The 17,777-nt window shown below is 33.5% G+C and overlaps 1 protein-coding gene across 1 annotated transcript in view; it reads right to left on the bottom strand.

Annotated features, from left to right (window-relative positions):
• ITGBL1 (integrin subunit beta like 1) overlaps positions 1-17,777 on the bottom strand; it is a 372,203-nt gene that overhangs the window by 183,034 nt on the left and 171,392 nt on the right. Inside the window, exons 5-6 of the mRNA XM_074299468.1 lie at positions 15,922-16,062; positions 9,982-10,122 (exon numbers count right to left, since the gene is read on the bottom strand). Of these exons, the coding sequence (XP_074155569.1) occupies positions 9,982-10,122; positions 15,922-16,062 (282 nt within the window). The remainder of the gene's footprint in view (positions 1-9,981; positions 10,123-15,921; positions 16,063-17,777) is intronic.

The following is a 17,777-nucleotide window of genomic DNA, read 5'->3' as shown; positions in this document are numbered from 1 at the left end:
TGTAGAGTCCTACTAATCACTGAGATGGTCAATAATTTGCCCATGATCACACAGCAAGGATATGTCATAGGCAGAACATGAAACCATAGCTTTCTGAGTGGAGGGATAGATTCATATGAAAGTGGAAATTTTGTTTGTTTTTGTTTTTTTAATCCAAGAAGACCAGAAGTAATTTAAAGTGCAGTGTAGTGGCACATGAAGAACAAGGAGGGAAGGAGAGAGGGAAGGAAGGAGGGAAGGGAGAAGAGAAAGAAGGAGGGAAGGAAGTAAGAGAGTCACACACGGAGAGAGAAAAAGACAGAGAGAGAGCCCTTATCTCAAAGAGCTTACAGTGTACTAGGAGGAAACAATATACACACAGAGAAGTCTATACAAAAATATATCGAGTAGGCAAAAAGTTGCTTATGTGGGTTGAGGAAATGGGGACATGAACATATGCTGGAGGTAGCACTTGAACTATCCGTAGGGGAAGAGGTAAGTAAGGAGAGCATTCTAGGCATGGGGAAATACCTATACAAAGGCAGGGAGGCAAGAGAGAGAATGTTCCATATGAAAAACAGTGAGTAGCCTGGTTTGGCTATAACATAGAGCGCATAAGAGTGATTAATGGGTGACCAATCTAGTGGATGAAATGAGGAAATGGAAGGCTTTCAATACTAGAGGGAGAAATGTATATTTTATTCCAGAGGCCATAGAAAGCTACACAAAATTTCTTGAGCTGTGGAGTGACACGATTGTGATTATAGCTTAGTTTCCTATTACCTCTCCCTTGGACAATTACAATAGCTTCCTAAAGAGTTTCCCTGCCTCCCCGAAAAACAATCTTTCTAATATATAGGTTCATGGACAGTGTCTTGTTAAAAGATGGGTTTTTAAATTTTTTTAAGTTACTCCCTATTTCCTAATGAATAACAAAGAAATACTTTAGCTTGGCATTCAAGAAAAGATACTAATTCTAATCAGAGTTCAAGATTTATTTCATGGTACATCCCCTTTAAGCAATGTGAACTCATTCTTACTTTATTTTGTCCTTGTTTCTGACTACTCCATGTGATATCATCCCCATAACAATTGTTATTAGTAAAATATTAGAATGCAAGAATTTTAGATTTTCTAGCTTCTTTAAAAGCTCATATTAAATTCCAACTCCTTCATAAGGTCCTTCCTGATCTACATGCTTCAAAATTACTTCATATTTGCCTTATTTGTATTGCATATTTTTAAGAACAATTACTTTATCCTTCAGCTGAGGAAATTAAGATTCAAATAAGATGTGACCAAAGGTCATACAAATAGTAAGGAATAGAATCGGGATTTAAACTTAGGGCCTCTGAATTCTGATCGTAGTGGTTTTTTTTTTTTAGGCAAAATATGTATAATTCTTTTAAACATATTTTTATATTTGTCATGTTGTGCAAGGGGAGAAAAGGAAAAAGACAAATATAAACAAAAAAGTGAAAATATTATGATTTGATCCACATTCAATCTCTCTCTGGATGTTCTCTCTCTGGGTGTGATTGGCAGTTTCTATACCAAGTATTTTGGAATTGCCTTGAATCTTTGCATTGATGAGAAGAGCCAAGTCCATCACAGTTGAGCATCATATAATCTTACTGTTTACAATGTATACTGTGTACACTTCTGCTCATTTCATTCAGCATCAGTTCATGTAAGTCTTTCCAGGCTTTTCTGAAATCAGCCTGCTCATCATTTCTTATAGAATAATAATACTCCATTACCTTCATATACCATAACTTATTCAGCCATCTTCCAACTGATGTGCATCCATTCAATTTCCAGTTTCTTGCTACTACAAAAAAGAGCTGCTACAAACATTTTTACACATATGGATTCTTTCTCCCTTTTTATTATTTCATTGCAATACAGAACCATTAATGAGAATGGTGGATCAAAGTGTATGCATTTTGATAGCCCTTTGGATATAGTTCCAAATTGCTCTCCAGAATGGTTGGATTATTTCACAACTCCACCAACAAAGTATTCATGTTCTGATTTTCCCATATCCTCTCCAACATTCAACATTATTTTTTCCTCTCATCTTAGCCAATCGGAGAGGTGTGATAACCTTAATGTGCTTTCCAAGCAATCCCACTGCAGCAAGGATTGAGAGATGTATACTACTTAGGTGGCAACTGAAAAGTTTACATATCCAAAACTGGTTTTAATAATAATGTCTATGATAATAGCATAAGAACTACCTTAAGAAAGATATGATAAATGGAGAAGATTAAAGTATTGGTAAAGAGAAGACATAGTTTAATAACAAAGGGTTTGTAATGGAAGTAACAAATCTTGGTTCCATAGTTTCTGACACCATATGGACAGTGACAGAATCAATCAGTTCTGCTACTATATAATTGTAAACAAGCTACTTGATTTCTATATTTACTTTCCCAAAATGAAAGAATAGAAATGAAAGTTAATTTCTAAGAGGCAGCATGGTGTTATGGAAAGATTTCTGAACTTATAGGCAAAAGATTGGGGTTCAAATACATTCAGATATGCATACTACTTCTGTAAACCTAGGTAAGTCACTTAACTGTTCTGTTCCTCAGTTTCCTCAACCAAATGGTGGGGTTAGACTCAAGGGCTTACATTCTAAAGCATACTATAATCCCTTGTAACACTAAAGTTCTTTGTTTCAAAGCCTGGGTTAACCATTTTTGTGTCATAGACCCCCTGTCATTCTGGTAAAGTCTATCGACTTCTAATAATAGTTTTTTAATGTAAAATAAATGTTTATGTATTAAAATTTTACAGGATTACTAAGGGAATCAACAATATTATTCATCATTCCACTTTCAACTTAACTCTCTGGCTTCTCTATGTTCCATCAGCTATATTACCCACTTTCAGATGAAAGTCTTTATGCTGGAATCCTCAAAATGTTTCCTTTAGATATTATGTATCTTTTATACTAGGCTCCTTATAAAGCCTGAATCAGTCACTCCTCTTTGTACATTTTGTCCTTACCTCCCGATACAGACATTGCCTTCAGCAACTGCTGTCCTAGTCATATTGGTAGGACAGTGATGAAAAATCCTTTCACTCTCCAAAGTCCACAAAATGCTCTTTGGGTCAAGAGGAGCTTGGGGGATGGAACTGGGGAATGAAGACTAAGGCAGAGGCTTAGTCTTTAAATCTTAGTTAACAGCTACCCTGACAAAAGTATTAGATAATAAAAATGTGTCATTTATTTTAAGTGGGTAAAGTGAATAACTTGATTGATTGACTAATAACCTCCCCATACCCTGACATTTTATTTACTGAATTGCTTTGAACAAAGGGAAATAATTAAAGATTTCCCATAGGAGGTAGTATGTGGATTAAAACTTGAAGGAAGATAAGGATTAAAAGAGCCATAGATGAGGAATGAATCTATGCTCTATTCCCATAGATTTAGTATTTCTGAATTGTCCCTATACCATGGAGAAGAGGTATCTTTACTTCAGTGAAGATAAGAAACAAAACCAAACCAAAATTATTATTGGATTGATCATTCTGGCCAGGTAGGTAGCACCATGGAGAGAGTGCAGGGCCTGGAGTTAGGAAGACTAATCTTCCTGAATTCAAATCTGGCCTCAGACATTTATAAACTATGTGGTCCTAGGGAAGTCACTTGATTCTATTTGGCTCAGTTTCTGATTCTTCGAGCTGGAGATGGAAAATCATTCTAAAATCATTGATAATAAATTTCAAATAGGATCACAAACAGTTGAATAGGATTGAAAACAACTAAACAAGAACTTTATTTTGATGTTCCAACTGCTAATCTTTCTAGATAATGTTTAGGAAAATAAATGATCTGGCTGAATATAGGCTAAGTCTCTAAAACACCCTTTATCATTGCTGGACTTTGAATACTCTAGAGATTCTGGATGACTCAGTATTACTGAACTACCAGCTAACAAACTATTTCTATGCAACTACCATCTTAAATTGTGCCACAGTTTTAAATTGTTCCCAATGGACTTTTTAATTCAAGTAGAGGGCTATCAATAAGATAATGAATTACCATAAAATCATTCATATAAATATAAAGTCACGAATGATTTTAAACATGCGTTCTTAATCCAGACACTCTGTGTCTGATAACTATATTTCAGTATAGACAGATAAAACACAGAAAAATGCATTTTACTAAGCTCTTATTATATACCAGGCTATGTGATAAGTGCTGCAGATACAAATACAAGAAGAGATGATAAATCCTTCTTCTTAAGGAGTATACACTCTGATACAGGAAAACCAAACATTAAGGTAGCTAGGACAGGAATGAGGAAAAGGAAGGGGAGGAAGAAAATGAGAGGTGCCAATGTGGAGAAATAGAACAGTCCAGAGAATGGGTTGAACAGGGAGTAAAGTGAGCGGATGGCTGAGTCTCTCATGAAATAAGAGTTCATGAGGTCATCAATCAGTAGAGTAGGCCTTGTTTGGCTGAAGTGGTTGGGGGAGAGGTAAAGAGTATCTTGGTTTCTGAGTCTTCCTTGGTCTTTTCTCCCTTTCCCTGTAGCTTCTTATGACCAATTTGAATTGAGATTTAAAAGATTTGCTCCAGAACTTGTGCTACATAAATAAGCATTTATTAATTGCCTGCTATGTACCAAGAACTATGCCAGGAACTAACAATAAAGACAAAAATAAACAGTCTTTCCTCACAAAGATCTTGCAATTTGTTGAGGGAAAAGACCACATATGCAAACAAACATATGCAAAATGTATTCAGAAAAAATGTCAAGCAGTTTTGGAACATGAAACCAATGACTAGGGAAATTAGGAACAGCCTCTCTTGGGACATGGAAACTACACTTTACTTTGAAGAATGTTAGGGATTCCAGAAGGTAGATAGAAAGCATTTTTGGCACACAATCACAAAAGCAATAGACAATTTATTATGCATAAGGAGCAAGAAGACTCATTTGGCTGAAATTACAGAGAATAAAAAGCAATCAGACTCAGTGGGTGTTCTTAATGTCAGGTCTATGAGTTTCAATGTTTTCCTTTGTAACCCTATGTATATTTTTATCTTGAAAAGGGAACCATTGATTTCATCAGACTGCCAAAAGGGTCCATAACTCAAAAACAAATTAGGAACTCATGGTTTAGAAAGATCAATTGGAATCAGATTATGAGAGTATATTTTTAATCTGAAAAAGGGTCCATCAACTTTACCACATTAGTTATCAGGTTAGTTTTCTACCACAGACCCCAAAAGACCTAGATGCAGATTCTACCTCATAAATCACATTTAGTTATCCCTATGCTCCCAAAGGGATCTTCAGTATAATATACTTTAAGAAACGATCTTTGAAGACCTCCAATGAAGTAGATTCCACTACTCCAAAAAACAGACAACACTACTTTTCAATAGTTCTAAGTACTAGGAAAATTTTCCTAAAAATTTATTATTCCTGGGTGTATTCATTGGGATCAAGTAGAACAAGTCTTCCTCATGATTGATATTTAAATACTTGAAGAAAATCTCACATGTATCATGATATGCCTTGTTAGGATTACCAGATGAGAACTCAGGTTGTCTGGACAGTGACAAGGTGAGAACTCAGGTTGTCTCTCATGGGAGTCGGGGAGAACAAATATGTCAATCAGACTCAGTAGGTATTCTTAATGTAAGGTCTACGAATATATAAGTGGATTCCTTTGTAATTCTATTACCCATGAAAGTTTGGATAATCTTTTAGTCTCGATGAACCTCAGCTTCCCCATGAAGCTGAAATGAAATAGCTGAACTCCATAGACTCTGAGATCCCTTCCAATTTTTTCTATAATTCTATGAGTGTTCTTTTCCTGAGGAATAACATCCTTAATTCTTTCAACTTACATAGCATGGACTGAAAGCCTCTGACCATTCTGGCTGTCCTCCTCTGGAGGGTCTCCCACTTATTAATGACCTTGTTAAAAGATGGTGCCCAGAACTGACAACAAAACTTCAGATTTGATGTGTCCAAAGCAGGATATGCAAAGGTCCACCTCTGACACATACCAAATGTATGATTTTGGTCATAGCACTTAACTTCTCGGGACTACAGACAATTCTCTAAGAGTATAAGCTGAAAAACAGTTTGAAATATTTATTGGAATGGAAGGTTTCCTCATTGTAGGAGAGAGAGTAGAAGGGAAGAAAGAGGCAAGAGATGGGACCAGAGACAGAGGGGGAGAAAAGGATATCCAAATTCAGATCCACTAATTCCAGTTGTCTTTCTTTCCAATAAACCACATTGAAAGGTCATATAACAATAATGTTTTCAAATATGTACTAGGCATTCATTGTCAAAATAAAGTGGGAAAATGAGCAATTTTACTTGAATGATCAAGGCAAAAAATATTTATGCCTTAGATAGATGAGGCTCATTCAGCTGAATATTTCTAAAATGAGACTCATATTTTCAAAATGATACTTTAATCTTCTGGTTGCCTCTATGATACCAGATAGCAAATACCAGATCACTGAATATTTTACTCAGAGCTATTCATCTTTTAAAATTATAGAATCCCAGAACTCAAAGACCTTTTGTAATTATGTTGATCAAGAATGTCCTATATATTGTCTATAACAAGTCATCATTAAGGCTCTGTTTGAAGACTTCCAGTGAGGGAGAGCCAATTCCTCACTTTCCAACCAATACATATTATCCCCACTAACTCTATTCATTAGAGTGTACTTTCTTATACCAAGAATAATTCTAGCTCTCTGAAATTTCCACTAATGACCAGAAAGAATAAGTATCATTCCTTATTTATAAAAAAGCCCTTCAAAGTTGACTATAATTTTCTACATCTTCTTCCTGCTTCAGGAATAACTCAGTTCTATTAATCACTTTTCATAAAGCATGGCCTACAGTCCCTTCACCCTCCTGAATATCTTTCTGTGAAATATTTCTAGCATGTCAATATTCTTCCTAAAATGTTATTGGAAAAAAATGTGGTCAACCAAAGTCACATATATCAGAACTTTCATCTTGCTCATTTAGGGCTTTTCAATCTGCTAAAATCAAACTGTGACATCTCTTTCTTATTACAAATAATAATACTTTAAAAAGAAAATACTAAAATAAAAGTAACAGACAGGTATCCTTTGTTCATTTCACTTTTTCCCACTTTTTTATCCTAGAGAGGGATTGAGGTGAGGACAAAAAGAATAGTGCAATATATGACTAATTTACATAGTTTATGTTTCAGAGTTATTATTGCCTTGCTTATGGATCTCTAAGTCATAAGGTCATTTGCTTTATCTTGAACAGTTAAGCAAATTTGTAATCATAGATCCTTATGGGAAAGAGGTTGATTTTATTTTTGTTTGCTTTTTCTTATTTTTACTATTTTTGACATTTTTTCTTAAAACTGTGTTATTCGATATCATATAAAATACTTTCTAGATTTGTACTCACGTGTAAACTTAATGCAAACATATTGTAAAGTGATATCAAACAAATCTTAGTTCAGATTTTACTCTGATTAATGAGGTAAACTCAGAGAAAGAAAGCATCATAGAGAGATGGGATTAGTACAAATGCCTCTGAGTATTTTCCAGACTGACATTTCCTGCAGCATGGTTGTACCGAAGTGTAAGGTCATAGGATCATTTAGACTGAATGCACCAGTATCTGTCTGTGCAGAGTGATTTTTTTTATTTTTTAAAATTAATTTCTCACTCACTCTCACTCTCTCCAGTCCTCTCAGTCCTTAAATACCTTAGTGCAATTACATTATGATAGCACACTGAGCATGTGCCAACTGTAGAACCATTACATCACCATACAAAGTACTAAGTATATGTGAACTAGAGAACCATTATCTCAATCACACTGAGTAAACACCCTGCTTTAAGTATCCTTGCTTCAAGTAAAACACAGGTTATCATGCCCTCCTTGACTTCTCAGGAAAATGCGTGAACACCAACGGAAATGGGGAGCCAAACCAGATATTATCAGTGAGTTTCCTCTGGGGTAAAGGGTCTTCAATCTTACTCAGAGTTACCCCACTATCTACAGATTTCTACAGCTATGATCATGTAAATGGAAAAAACAACAACAAAAATATCAGATACTGAATGTAGTGTATCTATAAAGATCAAATGTGGCCCCACAGAAGAGATATGAGAAATGACACTCTTCTTTCAGACATAGGGAACTAGTACAGAAAATATCACATATTTTCAATATGTTTTGTAACTTTTTAAAAATTTTTTCCCTTTTTTATTCTTTTTTGTAAGGGAAGGATCTATAGAGAAAATAAAAGTGTTACATTGAAAAAATGTAGATGATACAAAGGCAAAAAATATTGGTAAAATTAATTTAAAAAAATAAAAAAAATCACTCTGCACAGACAGATACTGGTGCATTCAGTCTAAAATGATCCTATGACCTTACACTTCGGTACAACCATGCTGCAGGAAATGTCAGTCTGGAAAATACTCAGAGGCATTTGTACTAATCCCATCTCTCTATGATGCTTTCTTTCTCTGAGTTTACCTCATTAATCAGAGTAAAATCTGAACTAAGATTTGTTTGATATCACTTTACAATATGTTTGCATTAAGTTTACACGTGAGTACAAATCTAGAAAGTATTTTATATGATATCGAATAACACAGTTTTAAGAAAAAATGTCAAAAATAGTAAAAATAAGAAAAAGCAAACAAAAATGCAATTATTTGTCCATTCTTGATTTCAAATCCACTTTTCAAAAATTTAGCTAATGAATAGTTAAACAACTGATAGAAGTTATCATACACACAGAAAAGATCATTTTGACTAAATAAAGTGACATTCTTAGAGAGGGTTCTTGTTCTTTTAAAAATATTCACTAAAATCAATTGGGGTAATTAAAAGGGAAAATGTTGAAGTAATAACTATTTAGTTACAAACTGAAAAGGAGAAAATTCACTTAGCAATAGGAAGTTCAGACAGTAACTAGGAAATCCTCACAAAGTACTGTGAATTCTCCAAAGGAAAGAGCCCTCTGTGATGGGAAGTCTTAAGCAGCAGGGTCTCCTATACCAATCCTGTAAAATCTTTGAAGCTGGATATTTACATTTAAATAAGGCAAGTCTTTTATCTGTTCTCTGCTAGTAGTCTTTCAAAGGGACAAATGGAGTTTCCTAACTACACCTCAGCTAGTCAGAGTTATGGCATGTCTCAGTTCAAAAATAGAACTGGACAAATAATTGCATTTTAGTAATCAATAAATCTTTCAGAGAATATACTATCCCTTATGATTTGAGCCAACATGAATCCTTAATTGAATCTCCTCATTTTAGTTAGAGATAATTCTTAGTTTGCAATGCTCAAAATCAGATTTTTAAAATTTTGACCTTCTAACGCTCTTCCATATTTTAAGCCTTCTAGTTAAGAGATTTTGTTAGAGAAATGAAAGACTACATAGGATTAAATGAAGAGCTATCTTGATCTGGGTATATACCATGGTTTTCATATATAATAATATGTCATTTAATTTCTCAGTACCCCCAAGAAATTTTATATAAAGTACAAAATAGTTGCCCATTTTTATTATCAGTATAGGAAGTTTCCATACTGGGAGTCTACCATACACATCAAAGCAAAAGTATAGACCAAAATAAATAAATGCAAATAGTACAAGGAATCTTTTTCACTATTAGTTTTCTGCAACTAGGTATTTGACTCCATGGATTTCAACCCCCATTCTTTACAGAGAAGAAAATTAATATCTAGCAAGCTGATTCGACTTCCCAAAGAACAAACAAACAATTTTAGGCTAACTTTGATAAGCTCAGTTTCATAAAACATATTGTTAATGCCTAAATAAAAGACTACCAAAGACACTATCAATACTGGAAAATCTAGTTAGCTCAATTCCAGAGAGAATCCGAATGAATACTATGATTGTGTAAATACAATACCATTATATTCCAAATAAAAATTAAGAACAAATTCTAACCATTTAACTATAACTACCTCTTACCTGAACAGAAGTCATCAGAATACCTATCATAGACTGATCTACAGTTTCTTTCATCACATTCACAAGTATCTCCATGAATATCTCCCCAGTCTCCTGTTGGATCCACATCATGGCAAGAACATTCACCACACACACATGTTCCTGTGGAGGGGAAAAAAAAATATGGTTTATATTAGTCTTTAGGTCAACTCAACTTAACCAATAAAATGAAATAGCTGATTTTGTAAAAGCTGGTTTCTATGTAAATGAGGATTTCAAAAAGCAAGGCAAATGTATTATCACAAAAATAAATAATCCCACTGAAGAAGGAAAAGAAGCAATATTTGAAGAAACCAACATGGATGCTTAGATAACTCACCCATTTAGAGAATAATAATATAAATATAAAATATAAAAGTAATGATAGCTAACAAAAGATATATACAAAGGTGTGGCCTGATCAAGAATACTAGTTTGAAATATGTTCAACATGGCTAAGAACAACAATAAAAGATATATTACCAAGGCTTATTGTTTATTTGATATTAACTTCTATTGTGAAAAAGAGAAGAATCAAAGAAGGTAGAGGCCTAATGTTCAAGATAGATAAAACAAACTAGCTAGTACAGATGAATTTTGGGTACTGAAAAAAGCTTTGAATACTGAAAACTGGTGGACATACATCATGAACTCTATCTTTCTCTATGAAAAATAAAAGATCAAGGAACTCAGAAGTACCTCAAGAATAGAGGAGGTAAATAATTCTCTCTCTTTAAAGAATTTAATAGAAATCAAACAGCAAACATTATCTATAATAGGGATAGGCTAGAAGCCTTTCCAATCAGATCAGCCATGAATCAAGAACATTCATTAATATTCAGTTCTGTGCTAGAAATTCTATCTATAACAATAAGACAAGAAAAATAAATTGAAGGAATAAACATAGGAAATGAGGAAATAAAACCATTGCTCACTGCATACTTAGAGAACCATACAGAATTAACTAAAAAACCAACAAAACAATTAACAACTTTATCAAAACTGGAGGATATAAAATAAACCTATACAAATCATTACCATGTCTATATATTATCAATAAAACTATGCAGAAAGAAACAGAAAAAAAATCCAATTAAAATAACTACCAACAGTTGTTGCTATTTTGTCCGTCATTCCCAAAGAGGACCATGACATCAGGGAGGTGATAACATACAAGTGAGGGAAGGTTGTAAATACTTAGTAGTCTACTTGCTAAGACACACACACAGGAACTATATAAACATAAATATAAAGCACTCATCATACAAAGACATCTAAATATTTGGAGAAATATTAATTGCTCATGGCTAAGCCATGAAAATGCTATCTACATTGATTTACTTATTAAGTGTCATACCAATTAAACTAAAAAAGAATTTTTTTTTAGAGACAGAAAAAATAATAACAAAATTAATCTGGAATAGCAAAAGGCCAAAACTATCAAGGGAATCCATTTTTAAATAATGTGAAGAGAGGAGACCCAGCAGTCTCAGATCTCAAACTATATTACAAAGTGGTATTCATTAAGATAATTTAGTACTACATAAATATATAGTAGTACTCATGGAAGAAATTAGGTGCATAATATACAGAAGCGAATCAGCAGATGAGCTTGGCATTTGATAAATCCAAAGACTGGAACTATGGGGGCAAGAACTATTAGACAAAAACTATTAGGAAATTTGGAAAGTAATCTGGCAAAAGCCAGGCATAAAGCAACATATCATATCATTTATCAAGAAAAGCTTAAAATAGGTACAAAATTTAGACAAAAGGGTGATATAAACAAATTTGGGGAGCACAGAAGAAATTACCTGTCAAACCAATGGATGTGAAAGAGTTTATAATCAAACAAGAGATATTGAGGATAAGAGATAAAAATGGATAATTCTACTTACATAAATCTTAAAAGGTTTGGTTTTGGTTTTTTTTGGTTTTTTTTGTTTGTTTGTTTTTGCAAACAAAACTTATACAGCCAAAAAATAGAATCAAAGCAGGAAATAGAGTGGGGAAATTTTGAGCAAGTTTCTCTGGTAAAGGCCTCATTTCTCAAATTATATATAAAGAACTGAATCAAATTTCTAAGAACCAAAATCAAAAGATATGAAAAGGCAGCTTTTCAGAAGAAATCAAAACTATCAATTATCATATGGAAAAAATATCCTAAATCACAAATAATTGGAGAAATGCATATTAAATCAACTCTGAGGTACCACCTCATACCTATCACATTAACTAACAAAGCACAAAAGAAAAACATAAATAAATGCTGTAGAGGATATAGGTACCCTAATAATAGAAACACTAATATACCATTGGTTGAGTTGTGAATTAGTGCAAATATTCTGGAAAGCAATTTAGAACTATACCCAAAGGACTATGAAAACTATGCATACTCTGTGATGTAACTATTACTAAGTCTATACAACAAGAAAGTCAAAGGAAAAGAACTCATGTATAAAACATTAATAGTAGCTGTTTTGTACTGACAAAGAATTTTGGAAACCGAGAGAATGCCCAGCATCTGAGGAATGGCTGAAAAGTTTCCGGTATATTAATGTGAAGGAATACTATTATGAAGAAAGAAATGATAATGAGCCAGCTTCAGAAAAACCTGGGAGGAGAACAATCTACATAGTAACAGCAATATTGTAAAGGTAATTAAATGTGAATGACTCAGTAACTCTGATCAATATAATGATCCACCACAACTCCAAAGGACACATGATAAAATACTGTGTACCTCCAGATAGAGACTGACAAGAGAATCACTGTGCAGATTGAAGCATATGATTTTCCTTTATTTTTCTTGGTGTTTTTTCCCCTCTCAAAATATGTGGAAATATGTTTTGGATGGCTACAGAAAACATAATGGGTACTGTATTTCTTATTTTCCTTAATGAATGGGAAGGAAGTAGAGCAAAGGTGGGGAACCTTTTTTCTGCCAAGGGCAATTTGGATATTTATAATATCATTCACAAGCCATAGAAAATTATCAACTTAGAGAACTCAAGCAGTAGGTAATTGTTGCTGACTTTCAGTTTATCATCTCTTGCAGGCACCTTAGCAAATGATTTCACTGGCTTTATATGGTCCACAAAACCATATAAATTTGGAATTGAAAATAAAAATAAAATTTAATTAAAAAAAACAAGAATAATAATAGAAAGAGTGAGTCTATGGGTCATTGGTGTTGAATTTTTCTTTATTAAATTTCTGGAAAGAATTATTCACAAAGAACTAGAATGATTTTAGCAAGAACATATAATTCCAGATTAACTTGATTCCCTTTTTTTTTTAAAAATGGGGTCACAAGGTCAGCTAAGAGGCACAGTGGATAGAACACCAGCCCTGAAATCAGGAGGACCAGAGTTCAAATCTGACCTCAGACATTTTCTAGCTGTGTGACCCTGGGTAAGTAACTTAATCCCAATTGTCTCAGCAAAAATAATAATAATAACAAAAAATTAAAATAGGGTCCCAAATTGCTTAATCAGGGAAGTGTCAGTACAGTTTGCCGGGACTTTAGCAAACATAAAAAAAATAGATACAAAATAGATGATAGTAAAATTAGAAAGATTTAGATTAGCATTGACATTGAACCCCAAAACTAGTCTTAACAGTTTAATGTTAAATTGAAAAAAGATCTCCAGAGGAAAGGGTCAGGGATATGTACCTGGACTGGTAACAGTTAACATAATACCATTAACTAAGCTCACAAATTTGGAGCTGAAAGGAACACCAGAAGCCATTTAATGTAAAGCCATTTACTATTAAAGAAACAGGCCTACAGAAATAAAGGAACTTAGCTAACACTTTTACCACTGACTTGCAAGAAGTAATAGCATCTTTATCAAATTTGCAAATCATACAACAGATGAAAAAGTAAGAGTCCCAAAAGATCCTGATAGGTAAAATATTGTAATGAATCAAATAATATGAAATAAAACAGATACTCATATACAGTTTTATCTTCTTCTTTCATTTATTAATTCAATAAATACCAAATAATGTGAAGGAGTAAAACAGTTTAAATTCTAGAGCAGAGATAAAAAAAACAAACAAAAAAACCTGTGTCCTGTTATATATACAACAGCAAATCTTAAACTATAGTGATACATTGTATCAACACATATAGTGATGCAATGTATTACTACATGTGGAATGATTAAACTCAATATATTGCTGAAGTACAGAAGAAAGTTCATTTGCTTTGGAGCCAGTGATTCTAATTTCAAACTCTTAAATCTGCCACTTAATCATCATGTTTTCTAAGCACCGGCTTTGTGGAAATTTTTCATATGGGCATCAGCCTCTGAGACTCACTTCAAATCTGATCTCAGGCTGCATAATTAAGCCAGAAAATACCTAGCTGAGGTAGATAAAAGGTAAAAGATGAAACTGATATAATTTGTCTATTCTTCTGAGAAAAAAAAATAGTCTCTGCAACTTTTAATCTACTGCTCTAGGACAGTGAGTCTCATGACCCTTCTCCAACAATTATAATTCCTCCTCTCCATTCTCACTGGCAGATACCAATTTAGGCTCAGTAGCACAATTATTCTAGCATTATGAATCACCAATACATAGTGCTGATATTTTGTTGTATAGCCTAAGAAAAGAGTTGGACAGGAAAAATATCAATTTAATAATAGAAAGAAAAGGTGATTTATTTTATAGATGAAATCCAGACAGAAAAAAAAAATCTGCATAATATTGTATGTATGTGTATCTATTTTATCCAAGATTCTTGTGCAGATAACATTTTTATTTGTGCTGCTCCCTAAAAATATGTCCATTTTTTATTGTGTCTCCACCATGAGAGAATCTAGAGTGCCAGTGCCTTGCCATATTCTACAGTGTAACTTAGGCTTTTCCTTCCTCCTTTTAGCCAAATTCTTTCATGTGTTGTCTGCTTCAATTAGAATATTAAGTCTTTGAATGAAGAAATTACATCACTTTTTTCTATCTGTATCTACAGTGCTCAGCATATGCTATACTAATAAATGCTGATCAACTTTAATGTATAATATGTTAATATATAAGTGGAGGTTCCCTGCTCTGTTGTCTGTTTTAATTTCAAATGCTAAAATATCACCATTTTAATAATAGCAGAATAAGGGAAAATAAGTTTAAAATGTGTCAGATTCCTTAGGTACACAGCAAGCAGAGAAATGAGATGGCAGTGGAGATTGGTAAAAATGCCCCCAGTTGTTTCATTCAATATCCTGCAGAAAACTGCATCTGGATGAATATCACCTACCATAATTTGTCTTTCATTTCTAATAATGTTTAAAGAAATATTTCTTGCCTAAGATCTTTCTAACTTTATTTGCTAAAATAATATCAATATAACTGGATCCTAATACTTAACCTGACATTCTATGTTTCTATCTATACATTTATATCATGTTCAGGAGATCATTTTCACTGCTGAAATCTAAAAGTGAAATAAGTCTACATCCATTCTGGATATGACTCAAGCTTTCTATTTCCCCATAATTAAGATGAGAGCATTTTCTAAATGACTTCAGAATAGTTAGATGCTCATCCTTCTATACCATCATCTATAGCATCCATCAAACAATATTTAAACAGAACTAACTTCATGAATTGCCTTTGAATTGTACTGTGCCAGTTTTGGACAGTGGCCAAAGAAATTACTGCTTGTTCAGTGAAGCTAAAATAACGAAAGGAAGTTTCTTATCTCTGTGTTGTTTTTTATCAAATTGAAAAAAAAAACTGGAAATTAAATACAGAGTACATTTTGATTTGCATCACATATGAATGACTTAAAAACAGACATCCTTCTTCACCAAAGGAAATATGGTGGGGGTAGGGGGAAGGGTTGAGAAAGACAAGTATCATCAGCAATTACTGGCTTTGTTTTCATCTCTGTAGTAGAGTACATGAATGACACACCTCTGTTACTGCAGATTTTGCCATCTGGAGATGTACATCTTCTCTTGCTCTCCCAGGGGGTGATGTCACACTGGAATTCACATTTATCTCCATGCCAACCAGCCTCACAGTAACAGTTTCCACAGTAACACTTTCCATGGCCTTTACCCAAAATGAATTTTATACAGTGAGGAGGAAAAAAACAGAAAGCAACTTTAAAAAGCAGAATTAACATCCTAGCCCACTTGTGACATATACATATATGTACATATATGTATATACACACATATATATGTATATATGGAATTATAAAATAAAACAATATCTACAGTTTCTCAGTTAAGGCAGCTTATTTTCTGACAATGAAATGTGCCAACACATCATGGTGTCATCTACAGCCCCCAAATTAAGTGGAAAATAGAGGCAATCATGTATGGAGATGATTCAAACCAAATATCCTTTTCACCTCATGTTTTCAGATAAATGAGATTTTACATTCACATATACACAATTGCACACACACACATATGGGCAACAAAAAGTCAAATAGAGAATTGTGCAAATTATTCTATCTTTAGACTTAAAAATAACACACCAAATTAAATGATTCCCAAAGCATTTTCTTATATGACATTTCTTGAGCTAGCATCTACTAGTACTGATTTTGGAACCAAACAAATGGTTTAAACTGTACTACTCATAGGCATATTGTTAATGCCTAGACCATTATGAGCTGATTAGGGTTTTACCTAGCCATTCCGGACATATGGAAAAATTATTTTCAGTAAGAGTTTAGTGCTCATTTAGTGCTCATTTCAGTCTCTTGCTTTCATTTGCATATGTTATATTGAAGAGACAATTAGTTAATAATAAGATTCCATATAACCAGGCCCACCTTCAATCAATTGTCTAAGCTCAGTATACTGTGATATAGTGAAAAGGATACTGCATTGAGAGGCAGAGGATTGGGACTTGAATCCTAGGTCTGTCCGTCACCATCTGTATAATCTTTAAAATTTTTCTCTTTAGACATGTTTTTCTTTATCTGTAGAATTTAAGAAACTGAACAACTTCTTTGGGAACATCAAGATCCATTCCAAATCTATGTCCATGATTCTATTAACATCAATCTCCCTTTTAATTTCTGTTCAGGTTCCCCCAAACTTCTAATTGCCCAAGCAATGTTTTGCTAATTTTCTCTTTCATACTTCTATGATCCTCTTCCACTTCTAACTCTCCCAACCAAGAGTGTTGCCCCTTCTTATCACTTTTTCTACATACTGAGGTAGCCAGACCTCTAGTCCTCCTTTGGATTTTATTAGAAGATCTTAGTATAACTTTTTCTAGAATATGAATTTTTCTTCTTATAAATGTGATGGCATTTTTTTATTCTATCAACATTTTTATATTTTTTTTTAAATCATATAGCCTGCATTTTCTGAAAGTTGTTTACATGTGGGTCTCTATCATTCTATTATCTCCTTCTACTTTCTGTCAATCCCTTTGTAAAACTCACAAAAACCTCACAGCTCAAAGAAAACTACTTGTGAGACTATTTTAAATTCTATATTATAACAGCTTGGACAGGTGGTAGGAGAGCAGATGGAGAATGTAGAGATTGGGTAGGAAGTGGGAGATAGGACAGAATTGGTGTCCAGGACATCCCTGTCGGCAAGACTCCTATTAATCAGACAGCATGCTTGCCACTGGGTGGGAAAGGCCCAGAAAACACACCATTTTGTCAGTCTAATTGAGCACTAATCATGAGTTGGCTGCCATCCTTTTTTGAATGTATATAACAAAATAGCTTATCAGGTAGAAATATTTTAGCAGGTAAAAAGATCTTATTTAACTACAGGAGACAAGATGAAGGCTAC

Source organism: Sminthopsis crassicaudata, chromosome 3 (genome assembly GCF_048593235.1).
Source record: "Sminthopsis crassicaudata isolate SCR6 chromosome 3, ASM4859323v1, whole genome shotgun sequence".
NCBI classification, from domain to species: Eukaryota; Metazoa; Chordata; class Mammalia; order Dasyuromorphia; family Dasyuridae; genus Sminthopsis; species Sminthopsis crassicaudata.
This window is presented reverse-complemented; position numbering and strand designations above follow the sequence as displayed.